At 39.8% G+C, this 24,137-nt stretch overlaps 1 protein-coding gene across 1 annotated transcript in view; it reads left to right on the forward strand.

The window, feature by feature from the left end:
- Positions 1-23,955, forward strand: part of LOC111323214 (autophagy-related protein 2 homolog A) — a 28,118-nt gene extending 4,163 nt beyond the window's left edge. The window contains exons 6-37 of the mRNA XM_022926525.2: positions 1,787-1,883; positions 2,141-2,614; positions 3,470-3,547; positions 4,629-4,965; positions 5,311-5,473; positions 5,891-6,001; positions 6,578-6,769; positions 7,336-7,436; positions 7,868-8,034; positions 8,568-8,670; positions 8,988-9,144; positions 10,295-10,437; positions 10,611-10,783; positions 11,473-11,624; positions 11,700-12,047; positions 12,484-12,564; positions 12,798-12,904; positions 13,039-13,131; positions 13,633-13,697; positions 13,911-13,978; positions 14,339-14,503; positions 14,635-14,760; positions 14,882-15,175; positions 15,317-15,459; positions 15,729-15,894; positions 18,742-18,909; positions 19,241-19,342; positions 19,580-19,646; positions 19,996-20,210; positions 20,742-21,101; positions 21,894-22,022; positions 22,246-23,955. Of these exons, the coding sequence (XP_022782260.2) occupies positions 1,787-1,883; positions 2,141-2,614; positions 3,470-3,547; positions 4,629-4,965; positions 5,311-5,473; positions 5,891-6,001; positions 6,578-6,769; positions 7,336-7,436; positions 7,868-8,034; positions 8,568-8,670; positions 8,988-9,144; positions 10,295-10,437; positions 10,611-10,783; positions 11,473-11,624; positions 11,700-12,047; positions 12,484-12,564; positions 12,798-12,904; positions 13,039-13,131; positions 13,633-13,697; positions 13,911-13,978; positions 14,339-14,503; positions 14,635-14,760; positions 14,882-15,175; positions 15,317-15,459; positions 15,729-15,894; positions 18,742-18,909; positions 19,241-19,342; positions 19,580-19,646; positions 19,996-20,210; positions 20,742-21,101; positions 21,894-22,022; positions 22,246-22,473 (5,373 nt within the window). The 3' untranslated portion in view covers positions 22,474-23,955. The remainder of the gene's footprint in view (positions 1-1,786; positions 1,884-2,140; positions 2,615-3,469; positions 3,548-4,628; positions 4,966-5,310; positions 5,474-5,890; positions 6,002-6,577; positions 6,770-7,335; positions 7,437-7,867; positions 8,035-8,567; positions 8,671-8,987; positions 9,145-10,294; positions 10,438-10,610; positions 10,784-11,472; positions 11,625-11,699; positions 12,048-12,483; positions 12,565-12,797; positions 12,905-13,038; positions 13,132-13,632; positions 13,698-13,910; positions 13,979-14,338; positions 14,504-14,634; positions 14,761-14,881; positions 15,176-15,316; positions 15,460-15,728; positions 15,895-18,741; positions 18,910-19,240; positions 19,343-19,579; positions 19,647-19,995; positions 20,211-20,741; positions 21,102-21,893; positions 22,023-22,245) is intronic.
- Positions 23,956-24,137: the final 182 nt, after the last annotated feature.

The raw sequence follows: 24,137 nt of genomic DNA on the forward strand, positions 1-24,137 counted from the left end.
TATTATTACATTGTTATGTCATTTTACCATGATATTAGCCCAAGGGCAATGGAACAAAATTTGCCATTAGTAATACAGTACTGTAGAAAAGGGCAAAAATACAAACAGACAGAAACATTCCGTGCTGTCGTTGATTTCTTTTGTGTTCTTTAGACATGATTTTTTCAGCAAAGCCCATAAGAATCTTTTTTTTGGTGATCAAAAACATTTATAATTCTAAAATAATGGTTGTTTTTTTCTTTACACAAGATAGACCATACAGAGCTTTGAAAACTAGAAGCCAAAAGACTAGAAATGAAATAAGGGAGGAATAAGAATACCTTCTCTATTAATTTTACAAGCTGACATTTTACTGATTGCTGGAAGTTTTCCTTGCCCTTCAGGGCATGGAAATTATAACAAAACTCACAAAATATCTGCATGTATTAAATGGTAAACCATTGAATAAGGTGTATGTGTTCCATGCTGTACCATTATCAGAACTTTTAGTCTCTTTGTCAAGTTTTCATAACCAACAATGAAAGAGCTGTGGAATTACCATACAATTGTTGGAAATTTGATGTTCTATCTACTGTTGTTAAATCTGAAGATAAAGGCATTACACACTTAGCATACAATGATTACAACTTAAGTTTCTAAGTACCACTACAGTGGAATCTAAAACTAAATAAGAACATTACCAAACTGTACAATTACCATACACTTATGACAGAACTTTAGTTTCTAATGCACTGCTGACCAAATCTAAAAGTAAGCAATTATCGTACTCTACAATCACTTTACAATTATGACAGAAATTCAGTTTCCTCAGTTTATCTGCCACTGCCAAGTCTAAAAATAAGCACTTAAGGTAATACACAGTTCATGTGCAATTATGAAAGAACTTTTGTTACTTCCTCTGTACCACTTTCAAGTCTAAATATAAGTAATTAACAAGGTAGTACTACACAATTACCAATTATGATGGAAATCCAGATTATAAATAACACTATATAATTTGGATATATCAACAAAGTTGAAATGGTAAATTGGCCACCGTAACAATTACAAAAGCTGACGTTTCGAGCGTTAGCCCTTTGTCGGAGAAAATAAATAACACTGTCATGTTTATAAAATTAGAAGTAATATTGTGATACACTCTTGATAAATAGAGATTATTCTATGGAAAGAGCACATAAACAATTTTCATTCATGAGTAGTGATGCATAAAAAAACTAGCGAGTGAGTGTAGCGAACAAGTGAGTTTTTTGATGTATCGCATCTGGTTAATAAAATCGTTTGTGTGCACTTTTCATAGTATGATGTTTTTATTTCATGTATACATGTAATGAGGTTTCTTCTTGCTGACTGAAAAGAGATTGGAAGGGAAGGACTGTATAAGTATATCATCTGTCCAAATTAGAGCCACGGATGATAGAACTTCACAGTGTAAATCTCAGTGTGTATGAAATTACTTTACAATTGTGACAGAACTCCATTTTCTACAAAGTTAACTGAAGTTTAGTTTTTAACCCTGGAAGGATCAGAAAGTTGTGAATTAAAAGAGGTGTGCAGGCCGGGTTATTATAGGAGGTCAACAGTATCTTATTTTAATGTCATTGGAACTATTACATGTATATATCTACAATGAAGTGTCTGTTTATGGGCAGTGTTTGTCAGTAGAGGTTTAATTTGAGATCTCAGTATGGGAAGTTTGTTGTTTAGGCCATGATCAAGTGTTACTGCCATTTCCAGCACCATTGTATGTATTTCAAAGTGCTTATCATGGTTAATTTTTTTTCTTTAGGTGGATGTTGAGTGTTTTATTGGGACAATGAATGTTTTCTTGTCACCAAAACAACTCCACCTACTCTTAGAACTTTGCAGTGGATTTTCATCTCCAGGTAAGATACAGAAAAGCAAACAGGCAGATATGCAGACATGCAGACATACAGAAAGATTAAAACAAGTTTTTGGGTAATTTATGGACTAATAAATGCAGTGATATAGGTAAACATGCAGATGTTCCAATTATATTTTATGTCACTTCAAGTTGATACATTTTCTCCTTGAGCTGCTGCAGTACTAAATACCTTTGGGACTGATATTGGAAAATGAAACAGTGGAATGGAAGGATCCTTTTTTTTTTTTTCCCTTTCAGATATATCCAACCATACTCCCGACAAAGGCCATGCTTTCAACAAACCCATGCAACCAGAAGACTTCCAAAAAATAGAACAAGAGTTGCAGAACCAACTGATGTCCACAAAGCAGCAGGAGCAGAGACAGCGACAAGGGCAGCAACGTGTAGACTCTTGGAACTTCTCCTTCGACTCTGCCACTGCAAATGACACACCTTCACACTACTCTTCAGGGACTGATTACAACAGCATCTTAGGAGGGGAGGGAGAGGATACATTTTATTCCATGTCATCTAATCATGATGTGCTACCTCCTCTGGAGGAACCAGTCTTACCAGCTGACATGCTGCCTGTAAAATCATCAGGAAGTCTGCCACATTCAGCAGAGTTTTCTCCATTAGGAACTTTGGGTGGGGTGCAATCTTCTCATTATAACTTGATGAACTCTATAGGATGTGACAAGAGATTCATGAGCCACAAAACACAAATACCAGGTGAGAAAATGTTACAATATAATTGGCAGCATGATTTCTAAAAGGGGGTAGATGCCATTGTAAATTTGCATTCCTCACAGCCAGGGAATTATTTAACCTTTTATATCCAAACTTCAGGATGCATATTCTCCATACTGATCTCAGTAATAATAATAATAATAATAATAATAATAATAGTAATAATAACAATTATAATAATAATAACAATAACAGCAACAATTATAATAATAATAATAATGATAATAACAATAATAATAATAATAGTATTAATAATAATGTCACTAGATATTACATATGAATAGTAGAATTGATTTCCATAGAACATTATTGAACATTAAGACATTCAAAGTATTTACAAATTCTTTTAATCATATTTACTCATTTATATTTCTAATTGACTGTATAATTATATAGATCATAGTCGACACTGTGGCTGACCATGGCTTAGTACCCAGCCACAGCTTTAGTTTTGTTTTTATTCTGGGCATCCAGATGTATATACTGCTGAATAGTTATGATCATGATGATATTGTGATGTTATTATTCTGGATTGTATCAGGAAGCTACATAAAAGATGAATAACCTTTTAAGTTAAACTTTTTGAACCATCTAACTCGCAGGATCAATTTGTTAATTCTCCCCTCAAGCTGCTACACATTTCCCAGTAAATTAGTTACAAAAATTTGATATTGGACCAAGATAACAACTCGACAAGCTGACAACTCTGAGTACACACTTTAGGGGTTTGCTGGATAATGTTTGGTTATTGTGAGGAGAAGTTACATGTTGATCACTTCCTGGCGTGAAAGGGTTAAAGGATTGTTTGATTTTCAATTTGTATTTTTACTCATTTAGGTACCTCTCTAGCTGAAGCTGCCAATACAGTCTTTGTCCGTGCAAAACAAACTGTGCCTGTTATTGATGGTACTGCTAGTAAGTGAATCACAATTGTATAATTAACAATTGGTTCATATGTCAGCGTGCGTTCATCGAGATATGAAGCATGCGGGAAGTTTGGAGAGCATGAAAGATGCGTAAGAGTTGCTCGAGGCATAGCCGAGAGCAACTCTAGCTTCTTGAGTGCTCTCCAAACTTCCCAAGTGCTTCATATCTCAGTGAATGCACGGCTGATGTACATGTATGAATGAATTGTTTTATAACATTTTCAATGCTGTCGTTTATGTATAAAGGGCAGAAACTCCCTCTCCACTTCAATGTGTTGTTTACTAAATGTTTTGGAAAAGTATTTTCCTATGCTTAATGATCTTGTCTCAGATTGGTCAAAAACTGACAGGTGAATTCATGCATGGAAATGAAGTTAGAGTTGCGAAACAAGATGAAACCGTTGATTGTTTTGTTTTCCCTTTCTCTGAGTTGTTTCTCAGGAGTTAAAAAATCCATTCCCAAAGAAAAAGGAGGCACATCTTCATCCGCTTGTTCACTTGTTGCCATGTCTAGTTTACCTTTTTTGCGGAACTTTTTCCCGTTTTCTTAATGAAAAATGATGAAGTCGCTCACGAGAAAAAAGTTTTTTCGCTAGGCATTTGTTTGCTGACGTCACCAGTGTGCGCAATGGAAAATTGAAGCACCCTCGCACTATTGAATTTGATTGCACAAATTTACAAGCTATGTTATAATGTGAATTAATCTTTTAGTGACCTTGATTTTGGTCAAGCTTGAGGAAATGGCTACCACTACCAAGTGAAACTGTGCTGCCATTTAAACTTGAGGGTTGCCTTATTAATGTTTGTGCACAAAGGCCACAACATTAAAAAGTTAATATAATTGTGATGATTATAAAACTGGCCACACTTACGGAGAAATGTTTTAAGTTTTCCTTTCTTCCCTCAAATCAACACCCCATGACATCTGAAAGTTGAAGCAAGTGTGCTAGGCACTTAAATCCAAGGATTTGCAGTTTTAATGGAATGTAAACTTTGCATAGTCCTATTAGTCTTATAGCATTATTTGGTGTTATGAGTCCAGCATGTGTATTAAACACAATTTGTTTTAGATACCCCTCAAAGCAATGTTTCAAGACGCAGTCTTTCATCATCAAGCAATCCTGGTCTTGCTGGAATAGCTGCCTTGGATGATCCCTGCCCAGATGTAACTAAGATAAGTCTGAAGCTCTCCAGTGTGGCTGTGACAGTGCTCCACATTGATCCAGTGCTGTCTCCAGTGCTGGATACAAGGGGCAATCCTTCTAATCATGATGACAAACAGATTCATCCATTGTCCCAAATGGCTGAAAAGTTTTTTACTGGTATTGGCACTTACGGATTTGGAGGGAAAGACTTTGAAGAGATGTCTGCAAAATTTACATCAGCATGCTGTGCAGATCATCTGAGGTATTTGTATTGAGGTTTCATATATGTTTAACAGCTAGCACTCCAACCTCATGTTTATTCAGCATGACCATTTGTCAGCCTCAAATGATAAATTGGTTGTAAGAAACAACATTTTAATGGCCAGTAAGAAAATGGTGAAGGACACTCTGTGCTATATACTGTAACATTTTATTTATTGACTAAACTGCTCATCTTCATATGGGACAGCTTGCCAAGCTACTGCCAAAGGCAGGTAGCCAACTATGCAACTTTCTTTGCATATCTGGTGGCCAATTTATCGTTTTACTACCTTTCCAGGTATTTAAAACTTTCTGAAGATTTTCTGACATTTTATCAATCCTTTAGGTGCATGGTTGCTCCCCTGTCATTTGAGTTTGAAAAAGTAGTCAATAGCTCTCATCAGACTGGAAACAGTGAACTGTCTGCGGGCAAATTGGAGGTTAATGAGTATCTTTTTGAGCATTCATCTTCCTCAACATCTACCCCAATGCCCTATTCCTCCACACAGGTAAATACAGTCAATTTTCTCTTTATACAACTACATTCTTAACCATTTGACTCCCAAGATTTCATTAGTAATTCTTCTTACACTCTCTTATACAATTTGTATGAAGTACGTTATGTGTAGTTTGGAGAATTTGGTATTGGATCAACTAATAATCTCTCCAGTCCAATTTTCACTTAATTCACATCACTTTTCTACCTGATATTGTATTGGTGACAAAGAGAAATTCGGTCTGGCGCACTCATGGGATTTAGTAGTCTACTCTTTTACCTCCCAGATTTACTTAGTAAGGTTTTTTTTTTTTTTTTTTTCATTTTTGCTGTTGTTGACGATGACCTTGTAATAGAGCTCTGATAATTGTTTGTTCTATGGTATTTCTCACACAGATGTGTAATACTGTTATTTACTTTTTTCTTTCAGTTGCTGAAGTTGTTTTCCAGTGATAGCCAAACTGCCACACCATACATTGGTTTGAATCCAATGCCCTGCCTGAGGATTAAATACAGAAGCACTCAAAGAACAACTTCTCCAGTCAGTAAACTCACTCCTCTTGCAATTATTTTTATTTCCTTTTAATTTGTAGAAATTATTTTTCAACTGTTCTGCTGAGTATATTCTTTATCCCTGTCAACCCTAAAGAATGACCAGTATCTAATTTCTCCTTACAATATCAGCCCTGAATCAAATATTAAGGTCAGGAAAATAAAGGAAATGATCACCAACTAAAGAAACTCTTGATTGTTAAACAAATTCTCCTTGTCAGCACCTTTGGAAATGTTAGAGAAGCAGTTGGTAGAATATGCATTCTGATTTTAGGCTGTACAGGCTATTTGGAATGTGTTAGCATACTGATTTGCACCACGTAATCGGAATGTCCTCTGTCTTACTGGGATAAGCGCTGGCTTTGACAAAAAGTAGGCAATAGTACCATTTTCAACTTAGAGCACATTAACCAGTACCTCCCTCTCTGTAAAAAAATTTAAGACATATTTTGGATGTAAAAAGTTGGCAGCCCTAATTATTGTTATCCTTTCCTCCGCTATGAGATCTGGCTGGTGTGTAAGACACTACGACAACTTTGACGATAGTTTCCTCTGCAATTTCTAGGGGGTTGTTCAAGGTCGCAACATTGTACTTCCCAAACTGGATTTATCTCTGGAGCTCGGTGGATTGCTTTGCGAACTGGATGTCTCCATTGTTGACAGACTGACGGCATTGTTAGACCCTCAACCAGTCTTCATGAACCATCCCTCTAATATGCAATCTCGCATGTTCAAATCCTGCAATCCAACAGTTGTGGTATGTTGCTAATAAGCCCATCTTGTGCTCAGATTTATCCACGACAATTTTTTTTTGTGCGCTTGACTTCAGATGGGAAGAAAGAGAAATTTTAAAAATTATCTGTTCGTACAAATAGAATTCATGCTGCCTTGTATCTGTCTAGTAAAAGATCGCAGGTGATCTCAAAATGTGGCAAGAACTAAAAAGTGGCGCACGAGACGCAGCGAAGTGTGTCACTAACATTCTTACCACGTTTTTGTGACGCTTTCTATAATTTGGTACTGCGCAGACCCACGGCAGCATAGAATATCTGTTTATATGATAAGGAAGCAAAATGTTGTTGATGATGACGTCATCCATGCGTCTATCCTCTTATAAGTCATATGTAAGAACTAGTCAAAACGCAGGCATAATTCAGCTTGGGCTAATTTCAGACGGTACCGGTGAAAAGTTCGTCCGGTACCGTGTGAATGTAGCCCAAGGCTTTGATAACAAAATGATGCGACATTCTTTTTTACATGGGATTTCACCATCTGTGGTAATATTCTATAATAGTGTTTATGATTATGTTTTGTTCTTTGCAGAACCAGCAGGCTGTGTTTACTCAAGCCATGGAGGACACTCCCTCGGTAGAACAGCCTTTTAACGTTCACCTCACGTGCCCTTCACTAACAATGGTCGTAAGGTGAGCTCTTCACTGAAGGAAGCAGAGGAAACATGCATTCAAACAAAGTAGTTTTGTTTTCGACAGTTGATTGGTAAAACGGGGGACTTTTTAGCATGTAGATGAAAAAGGTTACTTAATTTGTGTTGCTGGAGGTTTTGTGGGCGGCAAGTAATGAAATGCGAAGCCACTTGTGAGATCTTTCGTACCAAGCCCCTCGAGTTTCATTACTTGAGCGCGAACAGAACCGGCGCGTGCGCAGACTAAAAGCTACGTATAATTATGAATATTTTTTGACATTCAACCGTAGATTACTTTCAACAGTAAAACTTGAGGATTTCTACTTCGACCCAGCTTGTTCAAGCCTAGAAATTAAACTTGACTTAGGGCAAGTCTATTGATGCAGTCCAGTTATTTGATATTAAATATTTCGTACTGTGTTATCATTTAAGATTTCCTATTCCCGATTTACGGCCAGCTGTGGATCGACGTCCTTGGTGGCAACAGTCCTTGAGGAAGGAACGCTTGATATTTGACTTTTCAGCTGTAGAATTCAGTACATTGTATTCTGGATCAGAAAACTCTTGCCTTTACAATTTCAGTTTCAAAGAATTACAAGGTATATTCGTTTGGTAACTACATTATGTACTTCATGACTAAGTGAGGGCACCGAAAGGAAATTTTTTGGATTTGAGGTCGTAAAGTTCATAAAGTATGGACCGCTCGATCCGTAGGTGATGACCGAGAGCCAAATATTTTCCCTTCCGGCCCGGCCTAACTTAGTCAATAAACATTTTTATTGGATGACTGCCCCTCTTTTCTTTTCATCCCTTCTTCTTTTACGACCGAAGTAATGTAGCAGCGTTGCATTACTTGTTTAGGGATTGTGCGTCGTTTAACCGGCATGCATGTTGATCGAACTTCGCATAGTAATGAAAGTACATAATGATTTTGACTGAAAATAATTACGTTCCGCTTTGATCTGTAGGGGGGGGGGGGGACATGTTATACTTTAGGGGAGCGAACTCGCAAAGGTGGTGGGGGCGAACTTGCAATGGGGCAGAACTTCCGTAAAACCTAAAAAAATGAAGTCATTGTAGCAAGGATATCACAACCTGATCTTGTGTTCTTTCTTCTTTTTTGTATTCAAAGGTTATTTTCAGGAGGATACAAGCAGTAATAAAATGCCAGTTATTTGTGTAACACATTGTCAGTCGGACGAGGAGACAGGAAATGGAGAGTTTGATTGGCCAAGGTAATTCTTGATTATTTCTCTCGGTGAGATTTCAAGAAAAATCATCTCGCAGTATTTCTTAGCTTGAGTAGGCTCTAAAGTGTAAAAAAAAAAAATAATAATAATAATATTTTCTGAATCAGAGTGCCGGTCCCCCCCACCCCACCCCTTCATAGTTCCTTCATTTCATCCGTCTCTGTACAGTTACAAGGAGTTATTTCAAATACGGCACTTGAAGTGAATTACAGGTATGTGATCGCTGTAGGCTGGAAGGAAGTCCCAATAGCTTTGGGACCCAGTACTAAAGTTAACAAAGTTACTTTATTTTTTCTCTCAAGGATTGTAGTAAAAGTCCAGCCCGCGGCTCCTCTATCAGCTTTAGAGGAAGTTCCGTCTTCAGATAACTCGCCTCTCAGCTCCCTAGATGCCTATCCTGTGATGAAAGCTGAGCCGTCGCCATTTTCCTCCAGACCTGTCATGTTTGAGACAGAGGAGGTCAGTGTATGTACATTTTAGGTGCTTGCAGTTTACAAATGAATGACTGGGAATATTTGAAAATCATTCGCTCTGACGAAGGGCTAATGCTCGAAACGTTAGCTTTGAAACCCTTTACCGTGGCCAATCTACATTAGCAACTCAGTTGATAATACTAAATTACCTTGTTACCCCCACCGACGCAGCACCACAGTTTCTTTAGAAATTTATCCCCTTTATTCATTTGTGAAAATCATATATTTGCACTGCGGATCAATAAATGAGCGTGAGAATGATTTTCACCTCACTCTCACTTTCATTTATCAATCTGCAGTTCACATATACGATTCTCCTACATTCACAGTCATTTATTCATCACTTCACGGGTTTATTACGAATAATAATAATAATAATAATAATAATAATAATTTAACATTTATATTGCGCAAATTAACATGTGGATATGATCAAATGCGCATCACAACACTTTTCGGGGGACTTTGGCCGGACTGCATCAGCAGTTTACAAACAATCGAAGGAAACTTATTTGAGGATACCCCCTCCCCCCAATTCCCAGTAAACAGGCCAGACCACATCACAATAATCTCGTGAGTGGGTTCTTTAACGTCTCCTGCCTATCCAGATTAACTAATTAATAGATGCAGGAGACGGGACCTACGGTTTATTCGTCCTTATCCGAGAAGACTAGAATGTCTATCCATTTCTTGACACTATAGAAAGGTAGCGCATTCTCCTCAGTTATTTTAAGACCTTGAGTGTTGGTCCCGCCGGGGCTCGAACCATCGACCTCGACCTCCTGCACAACAGTCCAGCGCTCTAACCAATTGAGCTAACCGGGAGGCGGTTCAAACGAACCAACAAAATCACCAGCTCCCAGTTGGCTTGTTAGCTCATTTGGCAGAGCTCTGTACTGGTTTCGCAGAGGTTATGGGTTTAACTTCCCTAGAGGCCTGAATTTCTTTCCAGGCTTAATTTTCACTACTGCTTTTAAAGTAATGTTCATTACTGCGAAGATAACTCTTATATTCAGGTATACAAATTGTTATCCAAGGGCTTGGTTAGTAAATTAAACTTGTTCCTCAGTGATTTCTTTTCTTCGTCAAATAACTTGAAGATTCTTAAATCAGGTTTTTTTTTCTCCTCACTGTAGCTGCTAATGCCTGGCACAAGGGAGGAAATGGGAAAATTCCAAGAGGACACTGTGTTGACCTCAAGGGTACATGTGGAATGCTCCTTTCCAAGGTTTGATGTCAACTTACACACAAAGGATGTGTTTGAGAACATCTATAACAGGTGATTTGAGCTATTTCTCTTTTAATACTTTAAAATGATAAATCTACAGATTCCCTTATTCTTTGCCTCCTCTGGGCACTCTCAGTTTAATCCAATTCGAGTGAATCAGAGTATGACAGCCCTCCGATTACTGTCAACACAGATTGCAGCTTTGTCGTTTTTCCTTATCCTAGGCTGGCCACTGATCTGTTGCTATGGGAACCCATGGCACCCTCACCCGCTGACCGGCCGGACTCGTTTAGTTTTAGTGTGAGCGCAGGGTTGGATTTGGCGAGCCAGATGCTGAGGGCTCATGGTCCAGATCGGTTTGTCATGTGTCGATCAGGGCTTCGGAGTTACGATGACGGTAAGGTTATTTTGTAGTCTCTGAACCTCTGTTCAACTCTCTCTCACGTATGGCATGGGTCGTTTATGCGACGTGCAAAGTCCCTTTCATCGTCGGTGAAACAAAAAATATAAGTTTGATAAGTTAGAAAAGCAACGAAATAGAAAAGTTAAACCAAGAAATTTTGAAGATGATTTGGTTATATCAACTAAGTTGAAATAGTAAATTAGCCACCGTAAAGAGTTAAAAAGCTGACATTTCGAGCGTTAGCTCTTCATCAGAGCGAATGTCAGGGGTAATTTTGAAGATGGTCTAGGATGGAGAAGATTCCAAATGACGAGCTAAAAATAATTAAGGCTCTCTGTTTCAATAGAACCGTATCGTTATATATTTCCTCTGCAGGAAGTACTCTCCAAGACTGCATTCGTGGATTTTTTGAACGAATGGAAAATAAATGAATAAAAAATAGATATACCAATCTATTGTAACTAATAGGCAGGGAAGTTTATAACACCTAGAAGGGAGAATCACCTTATATTAACGCGAAAAGGTTTAAACATCTCCTAAAACTTTGAAGTCTACTGTTTTTTGGCAACTTAGGGATTCACATCATTCTTCTTTGGGCAGTCGTTATGTTATGCATATGAACTTTAGTCTAAAGAACGTAATGGCAAATTGTCATAACAGGCCCACCTTTCTTTCGTACACAGATGCTTCTTCCACCGACGATGAAGACAGCAGTAATTTCACATCACTGGAGAACAAGTACAAACGTACAAAATCTAACCCAAACGGACAGACAGCGTTTACACTGACGCTAAATGTGGAAAAGGCTCGACTGGCAGTATTCCCTAAGAGCGAGGTACGATTTACACGCAAACATGAGCATTTTTCACAAATTTGTACAGGGTTCTATGAAGTTTTACATTTTCTCTAGATTTTGTCTCCAAGTGGAAGTTCAAAGGATTCTACCTCATGCTCTGAAGAAGTGTTGGGAGAAATAGCAGCTGAGTTTAATTACGTCTCATTCTTCGTGGCAGCCTGTTATAAGAGTCAAGTAGACCTCACCTATCTTTGCCTTCAGTCACAAAAGGTCGCTTTTCAGCACGCGCCTGTGGTTCCAGAGGCATCTCATGAGTCTATGGAGTCTGCATTTAGTGGAGCTGAGCTCCAGTCTACCCTCTATCACACTGAACCGGGTGTGAGACAAGGCGACGGGAGAACTAGTGAACCAATGTTTGCGTTTGCCATCAAAGTCTCGGCAGATACTTCAAAGAATATTAAGGTAAAAAGGACTGATTTGTCATTTAATCTTACTTCGCTGCAATGGTCAGTAGGAGAAACTATTATCGGTTTTCCTTCTCCTCCTTAAGGTGATTTCGCAGTATTGCATTGCGCATCCTGTACTGCGCATGAAAACAAGTAATCAGGTCAATAAGCGCGCGCATTCCGAGAACATGGTGTTGGTTTTCAATTAATGGATCGGGTAAAGAGGTACGATGGTCTTTCGCTCTCGAACGAGCACGGTGATCTATATCTTTTATTGGTTAATTTTGGTGTACAAACTATCATTTCTCTTTAGTCCCCTCTATATACTCTGTTTGCGACGACTGTTTCCCCCATCCGTCCCCTGACCCCTGACTTCCCCAAAATCCCTCCAATCCCCCTCCTCCCAGGCGGTAAATAATGACAGTTTCCTTGCTTTTGCTTCTGATTTTTAGGAGATTCTGTTCTCTCTGGGACTGCGCAGAAGCACTCTTCGCCACAGAATGCTGGCTTCTAAACAGATGTGGCTGACTCAGGTATGCGCTCTGTTAGGTTTGTTCAACTACAGTACAGAGTACTTTTCACGACCGTGGCCATACTTGGCATAGCATCTAAGTGTCCTATCCCTCTCTCCTAAACTGATACAACTCTTTTAAGTGTAAGAGGGAGAATTTCCAAAAGTAAAAAGTCCCGCTCAATCGAACTTACCCGTCAGAAACTTGCGAAAAGCGGTTAACAACTGTTTCGACAAAACCCTTTTTCTTGACAGGTTCGTGATTTTTTCGACGTGAAGGATGACCCAGTGCTGGGTTTTAGTCCCCCAGCGGTAATAACAGTGTTCCATACGCATGTTTGGGAGGGTACCATTGACTACAGGTGAGTAAAATGTGCATCATTTTTGGAACCCGTCAGCACCGTTTGTTCGTCGCTTTGTTGTTTTGTAGTTATTTAGTCGTCCGTTTTGGCCGCGTGTAAATTTCTTTCTTTCTTTCTTGATTCAATTATTTCAGGCCAATCCACTTACCATTACGGGTTCTTGTAACAATGGGTACTTTTAGCGTGTCGAGTAACATCACCGTAGAATCTAATGTTTCCCTTTTGAGGTAAGGCTATTTAGTTGGCATGTTTTCTTTTATTAAGACTTCAACTTGCCAGCAATTTCATTCCAAACGCGGTAAGTTTCTCAAGAAACTGTGGTGCTGCGTCGGTGGGGGAGGGGGGTGGAGGGAGGGGGAAGGGGGTGGAGGGAGCGGGGAGGGGGTGGAGGGAGGGGGAGGGGGAGAGGGGTATCATAAGGCAACTTGGTTTTATCAACGGAGTTAATAACGTGAATTGGCCTCCGTAGAGAGTTTCTAAAGCTGAGGTTTGGAGCGTTAGCCGCTGGTCAGAGGCTCAGTGCGAATGCACGAAGCCCAACGAAGGAAACGTCAGCTTCAACTCAGTTGGAAAAGAAAACCAACTTGGGACCGTTAGCTCAGAGTGTTATCAACTGTGTGCTATCGCGCGAAAATTAAACTGGTTGCATTTTGTTGATTTAATGATTGTCTGATCGAATAAATGATCCTTGGAACAAATGATGACAGAATGACTTCTTTTTTTTATAGATTTATTATCGATGACGCGGCGTTATATCTTTCCGACAAATGCAGTGGCGCTGCCAACATCAGAAGTAGGTTCTTTCTGCTATTTAGTTAATTCGGAGTTTCTTATTTTTGTGTTTATTTTTGCGTTCGTTTTGCTGTTGTTTTGTTTTTTGTTTTCCATTTTTAATTTTTGTTTTTATTTTTATTTTTGTTTTGGTTCTGATTTCGGTGTTGTCGTTATTGTTGTTGTTGTTGTTAACTTGAAGCTGATGCAGATGTTGTGATTATCTTTGTTCCAGACTACGTATGTGTTGTAGATCTGGGGATGTTTGAGCTCTCCTTATTCACCAGTGATGGTAGTGAAAAGGTTGGAACATTTTGTGTTTTTACTTAACTGCAATTTTCATTTTAATGTCGAAATAATGTAGGAGGGAATTCTGTCCCTAGGTCCAAAAAATCCTCGCAATACAGGTATGAACCCCTATTTCGTCACAGAGACGTCCAGGACTGCCGAAAATCGACCATCACCAATCTGCTCGAGAACTGAAAAATGCAGCCATCACGAAGTTGCAGCCTTCCACGTGAGCCGGCTGTTGTAAGATTAACTACCGATTAGAGGGTCCCGTGTAGCTAATGGTGGCCAACTTTCCTAAATTTCATAAATGTGAATTGGTTCTACTGCAACGGTAAAGTTGCTTTAAAATATATTCTTTCGCTATCCATTTAGGGTCATCCTCAGTCGGAACTGCGCATGTCCAACAACACAGTTAATGTCCGAACGTGCTCGGACTCATTCTCCGCACTGCTTCAATTGATTCAGTACATTGCAGCGGACGGGGATCTAGCGCCTAGCTACGAACCGGAGGTACCCGATGCCACGAAAACGCCCTCGGTGAGTAGGCATAACTGTCAATCTTTTACAGAGAAGGAGAAATAAGTGAAGGGTTGCGTATTCCCTTAGCGTAGTAGAATGATGTGAGGGAAATACTTTTCTTTAATTGTAACGCGCATGCATTTTTTTAGACTCCAAGCCGCTGTCCAGCCGAGCCGCCAGTCAAGCAAGGGTCCATAGATGAAGGTGAACTGAGTAGTATCATGACAGAGGCCATGGTAGATACTCACGCGGACGAAGGAGCCTCGCATGAGAAGGTACTATCTTTTATTTCAGATTCAGTTCCACAGGGCTGTATGATCTGATCCACATTTGTGAGGAATTTCTTCTTATTGCGACTTCATGGCGGTAAATCAGCGTCTTTTTCGTTTATGTCAGAGCGTCAAAGGAGACCTCCTCAATCACCAGCTTTCCAGATCACCAAGACGAGATCTGTTCTTGTTTCCTGATGACGAGCTGAGCAGTCTTGTGGAGGAGTATTACCCCCCGGAAGATGCAAATGCAGAGTCGCCAAATCTGGGGGAGGTGGACGAGGAGGAGGAGGATAGTGATGACGATTTCTGCATTCTTGAACACCCAGATAAAGAACCTGAGGGTTTAAGCCATGAGGTTATCATCAAACTCCTCACAGATGAACAAGTCAACATTGCAGATAATCATTTTACTGTTCCTGTGAGTATTTTACCTTGTGTCTTGTTTTGGATTAGCTTTTTTTCGTTTCGCCCTCTCTCTCTCTCTCTCTCTCTCTCTCTGTGTTAGGCAACTTGTTATCGTTGAAGTTACGCGTTTTGGTTTTCTTTGCTTGATTCGCAGCTGGGTCCAAGTGACCAACTGTGCGCCCCTAGTAATTTTCCACCAGCGGTGTTCTGCTGTACGCTAAAGGAGATGTCCGTTGTATGGCATCTGTATGGCGGTCGGGACTTTGGTGGATCAGTATCACGTGACACGAAGAAGAAGTGAGTGAAGATGGATTTGCTGTCATAACTAAACTGCGGAAATTGTATATTTTTCCATCAAAAGAAATAGCCACTGACAATTTGAATTAATTTGAAAGACTGACCCTGAAAAATATTTGCAGTTTCCCGCAGCAATAACTGAGAGTGTATTTTGACACCTATAATTTTTTTGCGTGGATTAGGTCGAAAGCAAATTTAGTTAGCCAACTTCCATCTCTTCGTTCAAGGTTGAAAAAGAGTTTTGTAATATTGATAATTTCTGTTTATAGAATAGCTTTTGCATTGGATGAAAGAGGACGGCCTGTCGACAGTTCCTTTGTGAAGAGACCCACGTCGTTGCTCACGAAAAACACGGCACCAGCGAGCACTGCAAACAAACTAAACGGAGGACCGGACAGAAACAACAATGTGCTGATGGAGTTTTATTTAAACAAGGTGAGCAGAAGTATGCTAATTTGCATCCGCGAACGGGTGCATGCGTAAAATCGAAACGCGAGTTTACGCCCGCCATTTTGTTTTTCACACTATCCACTCGCTCGGAGGTGTATATTCTTGAATAGCCCGAGATAGCGAACCAATCAGATTGCTTGAAACGTCAAGATCACTGAGTGCGTATATACTTACACCAATTAATCAGAGCGTTTTATATTTTGCTGACTTTCTCTTTGCGTTCGCTTCGTGCTTGTCTCCTTTTTCACTCAGGAAAAACCCTTCAGATCGTACCTGCTCCCCAGGGTTGGGTTGGGAGCTGAGTGGAAAATAAAGGGCATTGGTCCATCTAGCTAACACCGTACGCCCTTCATTGACGCGTCCTTTTGGTGTAAGTCGAGTTTTCACAACATGATTGAAATGACATTGTTTGAAGTCCCTACGACGCCTATTTTTTAGCATCAAATCATAAAAGTAGAACCATAAAGAAGGTGTTTGGTAAGATTTGTGGGTGATTCTGGTGCTTCTTTGTTATTCTACGAGATGACAAAAGTCTGAAATTATGGCGAATTTGGGTTTCCGGTATCTCTTTGGTCGTGTTGAAGAGTACTGGTACCTAAATATTCGTGACGTCATGGTAGTAAGTCCAAGTTTATCAAAGAAGCTAACTGGGATTGGAATCTATTGCTTACGATCTTTTTAGCAAAAAATAAAGTAGATAAAATGCCGTTTCGATGTGTAGTTTAGGGTTGTTCGAATACCCCTGACTCGAAAAATAATATTTCGCACCTCGAGATTCCTTTCGAGGGCGATCAAAGGCCAGAGGCTATGAAAAGGCGAAAGAGGTAGATTCAGTTTGTGAGCGGTGTGCTAACTGGACACCGACTTCGAATTCACGCATATGTCCAATACCATAATTATTTGTTCATAAGCCGAAACCCTAAACTTTTAGCTTTCAGAAGCCGTTGGATTTTTATGAAAAATAAGCCATAAGTGGACACTGCAATCATTTGCTTCTAAACCGAGACCAAAACTTTTGTTGAAATATTGTAAAAAGGTCCACGCGAGTTGTTAACTGAGACGAATGGTGAGCTTAAAATGTCAGCAAAACGAGCTGTATTCGAAGTATCCTGTTTTAGATCAAACACTTCTGGAGTGGTTTTCGCATTTACAATGTTGGGATGCAAAGCCTCAGCTGATTTCTGTCAGATCGTGTTACTTAGCCGTGGGAATAACTGTTTGTGATTGGATGCAAGTTGCGGATGTTGTTAAAACAAGTCAAAGCAGTTACTCTAAATCTTACTTTTATTCATTCTTTACGGGAATGCTATCAGCGGATAAATTCTGCGGCTAAAGGGGAAAGAATTGTGCAGCGATCCAAAGTGAAACAGGCTTAAGAAGAAATTCCAGAGGAGATGATGGAGAAATCATCTAACAACATGTGGGATTTCGAACGCGCTCAACGGCACAGAAGATGATAACATTCACACGGATGAAATTGCCTGAACTAACGGACGACAGGATGGCCTTGAGGCCGACAGCAAAGAAGACGACGAATTATCACTCTTTCCTGAAGTTATCACTAAATAAAACGGCTCCATTCAAACAAAAGTAATTGGCTAACTATCATTTTCCGTAAGACTAGTACTTTGTGTTAGTTGATGATCGCGCGGCTCTTAGCCGAATATACATTAGATTTACGGTGTTCTCTCGTAAGAATTTTGTTCTTTGAAAGAAATACTCGGCCGTAAGCCGAACCCCCAGTCTTGTTAACGTTTGATTAGTTCTCAGTGTATTTTCGTGCAAGAATCGCTCAGCTTATAGGCAAACAAATATGGTACATTTCAAGCCGGAGGATTTCTCAACCTATCGGCTTTCTCGTATCTTCCAGTACAGCCGGCTGTTTGAGAGAATCCGTGCATTCTTTGCTCTTTTGACAACAATGGTCTTGTTTAAAATTTAACAAGAACTCGGTGCATCAATTGCCAGAACAATACCTAATAACATTTGCAACATAAACTAGAAGACTGATTACAGTTTGTAAATTCCCGCGCGAGAGATCTAAGACAATGTGCTAATTGCAAAATTTATGTTTTTGTTTATGTCCAACCATATCAGACAAATGGCAAGTTGTTTGCTTGAAAACTTTGTAAGTCTTACATAAGTGAAATAAGAGCGATATTAATGTAAGATTCGAGAACCCGGTTTGAGAAGACGACGGTGTTTAGCTTAAACATGCGGTCACTAAAGTCGGCAAAAATTCATGTAACGTACTACTTTCCGTAGATTCGAGACCTTTCAAACGACTTGGTAAAATTGTCCCTTTTCTATTTTTTTCGATACGCTAATGGCTCGTTTGAATTTGGCCCTTCTATGTTGTCTTCTATGTTGTCTTCCCATCTCATCGCTTTGAGTTGCAATTTCGGATTCAATCACCGCGTTTCCGGAATATAATTAAACTCCGAGTCATCGGAGAAGAAACTTTCGTCAAAACAACAGGAAATATCGGATATGATGACACGAAACTATCACCGAAATAGTCAGGGAAATTACCAATTACAAATCCCACTTGTTTGCATGATAAGAACATATGCTTACTACTGTGACGTAGCGGCGCCCAGTCCCCTCTTTGCTCGGCCAGACATTTTATCTACGGATAATAGAGCTTGATAAAAAAAATTCAGAAAACAATAAAATACCGCTTATGTTGCTAAAACATGTTCTAGAGTCATTACATTTAGATGTAGAATAATAAAAAAAATAATTGTCATAGGGACTGTAAGGTAGGGTGAGGTTAGATGCAACTAATTTTGCTTCAGCGAAGGGTAAAGATTCGCGTTTTGTTTCCTTTAGATTCGTCTACAGTACGAGGAATACCCCGAGGACACACAGCAAGCGTCAAGGGTTGTGGTGCTCGTGCAAGATGTTGAGATAAGGGACCGTTTGGAACAATCTCAGATGAACAAGTTCTTATACCAGTATGACTCCACGGCCTGCCCGAAACAGACTCATGCAAACATGGTAAGGAACTTGGCTCTCGGTCATTAAGAGAAATATAACCTAGTCGGTAATCAGAGAGATTTTTTTTTTTTTGACAAATTTGAACAGTTTTCATGATTTTTTTTTTTTTTTTTTGTCCTCATCTGTCTCATTTGATCCGAAACTAAATACACCGTACACCTCTGTTGGTTTATTTCGTGTTGTAAGAGACAGACCCTTTGTTGAAAAACTTATGGCAGTGATAGTTCAGGTTGCGTCGGAAAATACTTTTACGGTGGACTCAAGTTGCTGGTCGTCTTCCTCAAATGAACATAATAGACATTCACTTTTTTTTACAATTTTTCTTATTTAGATCCTGCTTAAGATGCTTCACATTCGGCCCGATCCTGGTCTCAAAGCCCAAGAGTGTAATCTGAGAGTTTCCATGCAGCCTCTGAGGTTGAATGTTGATCAGGTAAAATCACGCAATATTCTTGATTCACTGACGTCACAGTCACGCAACCAGATAATCAATATAAATACGTGGGCAGGTTGTCTTCTTTTGTAAGGGAACAGTTTATCAGTGGACGCTTGTTTACTCAGTCGTTTAATATAGAATCAGTTTCAAGGAAAAATAAAATGAAAACGAAACTTTTACCGAAATGACCTTCAAAATCTTGCTTATTTGGATTATCTTCTTTTCTCATCTTAGGACGCTTTATTTTTCTTGAGAAATTTCTTCTCGGAAGTCATGGGAGAAGCTGCAAAAAACCCTAAAGGTACGTTATCGGATATTTTCTGAAAAACCAGGCTGTCCAATTTTAACGGAAATCGTTTGTGGATTTACAGCCGTACATATTAGAGAAACGTTCAATCACTTGTTGATTGCACAACCAATCGCGACCTTGCTTTTATTTCTCATTAGCCCCATTCAGTCAAAAGTATAGAACCTGTTCAAGGTAATAAGCTTATGCCCCCCGTATCATAGCATACCTCTGTTCTGGTTTGGTTGGGTCTTACTCTGGGAAAAGCGCTTTTATCCATGTTATCTGGAAGTTCGCTCGTCCGTCCGTTTCTGCATTCATCGTTATTTTCCTCTTTTTTTTTTTTTTTCTTGGCCTCTGTTAGGATCTAGTTCAGTTGATTCCAGTCCTGTCAGGCCGCCCCCGTCTTCTGATTGGTTATTGGAGACCCCAAGCGCCGAAGAGAGCCTGGTAGAGTCCGCGAGTGAGTCGGAAACAGACACCTCCCAGCCAGCACCTACCTTCTTTAGGTCCTTTGTATTTTCTCCTGAGGTACCTATTAGGTTGGATTATCAGGGAAAGAGAGTCGACATGGAGCAGGTAAGATGTGTTTGGTGTCGTATGTGTCACAGAAAATAACCTTTATTCTGGTTTGGTTTTTTATAAGTTCAAATCCAATTCAAAATAAGGCTCTTTTTCGAGTTTCTGTTCGCTATTCTGAAGTGGACTCCTTGTTCTCGCCCCAATCCCCTAAAAGGCGGGGATTTTGGGCAAGGAGACCTCTGATACCTCAGACTACCTGTTTCCTTGGTCTGAAATGGGGTCGTCGAGCGATGAGTTTGCTGGACTCCGGAACTGGACTCAGGGCTCAGGACTCAGATCTTGGTTCGAGGTCTGGTCTGAATCCTTACGTTTTATCCACGGACAAGAGTCTCCACTCTCAAAGTTAAACGGCTGCCAGCTTTTTCATAAACATGTGACAAAGTGTTCGGAAGTTTCTTGCGAAGAACGAGAATCGCGTTCAATAGCACGAGCGATAATCCTCGACGCCTTATACAGTAGAAATCATCTTGAATGCCCATACGACTTCTCTCGCCTTTATTCTCGCTTACAAGAATTATGTTTCTCCAGGGCACCTTGGTTGGTCTGTTAATCGGTCTTGGTCAGCTCAATTGTTCCGAGCTGCGTCTCAAACGCCTGTGTTGTCGTAGCGGATTGCTTGGAATGGACAGAGTCATCAACTACGCGTTGTCTGAGTGGCTTTCGGACATTAGGAGCACCCAGCTGCCCCGGATACTGGGTGGGGTTGGTCCTGTGCACTCGTTTCTTCAGCTTTTCCAGGGATTAGTGGACCTGGTGTGGCTGCCTATTGATCAGTACAGGCGAGATGGGCGTGTCATAAGGGGACTGCAGAGGGGAGCCAACTCCTTCACTACTTCATCTGCTATGGCCTTTCTTGAACTGACCAACCGAGTGGTGCAGATGATACAGGTGTGAGAAAATGTTAAAAAAAAAAAATTGAACAATGTTTAGAGAGTGCAACTTTAGAAATAATCTAAGATATATAATTTTATTTATTAAAAGAAATCTGCTGACTACTAAATTCAGCAAGACGGAATCTAAACTCCATCGAGTAGTGTAACAGCACCTACGTAGCTCACCCTGGAAGTATTCACCTTTCAAAATGTGACTGCTGTGGTGAACGACTTTGTCCAAAATAAGCTCTTGCAATTTCACAAGGAACGCGATTATCATTAGAAATAGGTAATTTTACAAGCAGCAAACTACGAAGTACCGGCCCTATCTTTTTTCTCCTCTAAGTAAACCATCGGTTGACGAAACCTTTGCAGTTACTTTTGATACTATCTCTTCGATATACTCTCTGAATTAGAGGCCTCTCCAATGTTTTTTATTTTACTTATCTGTCTATTTATTCGAATATATCAACAAAGTTGAAATGGTGAATTGGCCACCGTTACGATTATAAAAGCTGAGGTTTCGAGCGTTAGCCCTTCGTCGGAGCGAATAGGGGAATTGTGGATTGTGTGTGCTTTTAAAAGTAGAAAAAGGAGCTAGGTGATTGGTGGGAACATGGCAACGAGAAGAACACGAATAAATTAGTGGACTGAAAAACGTTCGTTGATACCTGTGGGATTTAGACTGCCGGTTTGAAAGATGAGCTTTTGTTCAAGAGTTTTCCGGCCTTCCGTGCTACCTAAGTGTAAATTTATTCACCTATGAACTTACTTCTGCGTAACGTTGGGTGATGTGTTTTGAATTCAGGCAGCAGCTGAGACAGCATATGATGTAGTGAGTCCAGACTCCCCAGTGAAACGCGGCCAGAATCGACTGGCACAGCAGCCGTTTGATTTACGTGAAGGAGTATCCAATGCTTACCAAGTCCTCAGGGAGGTCAGACATGTATTGTTTACACGCAATAATTCCTAAAAAGATCATCATCAAAGTATTCACGAGCTCTTTCAGATTTCAAGTTTACTCCATCCTAATTGAAAAATATGGTTTGTGTAATGTAAATTGTTTTTTACTGCTAGCCAGTCCCTGCTTTCCGACGAAATCCGAGTAAAAATGCAGCACTTCTGAATGACTTTTAAAATACTGGTTCCTTGGTTTTCAGGGACTGGGTCAAACAGCCACAAACATTGTTCAAGTCGCTAAAGAAGAACACGAACAGAAAGGAGTAACTGGGGCTGTTGGCGGTGTCTTGCGTCAGGTCCCGGCTACAGTGGTCCAGCCCTTTATTCTGGCTACAGAGGCCACGTCCAGTGTCCTGGGAGGAGTCCGTAATCAAATCCTTCCCGATGCCAGACGGGAGGCCGCGGAAAAATGGAGAGCAAGCCCTTGAGAATTTAAGCCTGGAAACGTTTTTAGAAACTCTTCTTTGATAATCTATATCCATACTGGTAGATATCTGTTCTGTTTGTAAGATGAAGAATGTCAACGCTGTAAGCCAAGTCTCAGACGCAACAGGACAAGTTATCCGTATGATGACAACAAGTTCGACCCCTGTTGTACGCGTTTTACAATTCTCAGCTGGCATTTTAATTTCTTGGCTTCTTGTTTTCGTGTCTTCCCTCAGCATTTAGGAAAAAAAAATAACTTCAAGAATCGATGAAAAAATAAGGATATTTGGTTATTGCCTTTCGTAGTATGGTGCGAACAATAAGTACTTAATGAGTGATCCCAAGTGAAAAACAAAACTAAATGTTTATTGAGGGGCCAGTTACTAAAAGGTTTGCTATACCTGCCAACTTAAAAATAGAAGATGTTTTTCTTGATGCGGGCTAGAACACAAATGTGCCGTGGTTTCAAGATACATGACCTGATCACGTGCAAGTCGAAAGTTCAAATTGTTGTTTCCCTGGGGACTTAGTGAGGTTTCTTCGCCCAAGAAGTTGGCGAGTTTGACGTATTGAGTGTAACACGTTCTCCTTCAATCGGAAAACGTCTTTGAGTTGGAAGGTATAACAATAGGGACTTTTTGGAAATTTGTGACGTTAGCCTTTTGCTATGATGAAATCTCAGTTGCCCAGCAACTTTTTGACGTAATTGCGGGCTCACTCAATCCCAGCATTATTGCTGAACATGAACTGTTTTAATCATTGTTTTAGGGTTTGAAATTCAAATCGTTTTTTAAGTATAATTTCATCTCTACAGTAGACATTGCAACCTAGAATGTAGCTGTTACACGGTAAAAACTTCACTGTAGTGATAGATATGAATGTAAGTGTACGCTTAAAAGTTAAGGGAGGAATTTGTGGTATGTATGTAGTCTTAAAGAGAGAGGTATATATAAATGCGGAGAAAAAGCTTGGTTCAGTGTCTGAGCAATTGCGCACCCACTCCTCCCGTGACCCGACAACAGTCACCTGATAAGAACTTGGGGTTAATGTTGGGTTAGGGTAAGTGCGTTTTTACTCAGATACTGACTTTGATCTATACACTTCACAGCTTTCTGACTTTATAATGGGGTAGGAAATTATGTAAAAGCTTTTCTACCTGAAAACCTGTACATGCAAAAAAACTGTACAGCCGTTTTATAACTGTAGAAATATGTTGGATATGTACATTATTTTCAGTATTGTACATAAAGGAACAGATATTGTTTCGTTGCATGGAGCTTGAATGTACATAGATTTAAACTGTGACTCGGCTTGTGCAAGCGTGAAAGTAATTCTGTATTTTTTTTTTTTTTTTTCGTGTGAGCTTCCACGCATGTAGAACTTTGCTTGTGCACCAGAGAAATGAGTAGAGTTAGGGATTGCTTGCTGTTGTGAATGAAAACTATATGTAGTCGGTGAGAATCTAGTAAATTCTTAAATTATGATGTTGTTACTTGAATGAGTTGGCTCATTCAACCTTCTGGTCTTTGTAAAGTAATATTTCGCGGTGTTAGCCTGCTCCTTAATGGTCATATTTACAGTTGTGGGCTTGGTGGCCAAGCCTTTGAACAGGGGTGAGTGAGGCTAAGTGTGACCCTGTTGTGATAGAGACCTGTATCTAGTTAGC

Source organism: Stylophora pistillata, chromosome 6, assembly GCF_964205215.1.
Source record: "Stylophora pistillata chromosome 6, jaStyPist1.2, whole genome shotgun sequence".
Classification (NCBI taxonomy): domain Eukaryota; kingdom Metazoa; phylum Cnidaria; class Anthozoa; order Scleractinia; family Pocilloporidae; genus Stylophora; species Stylophora pistillata.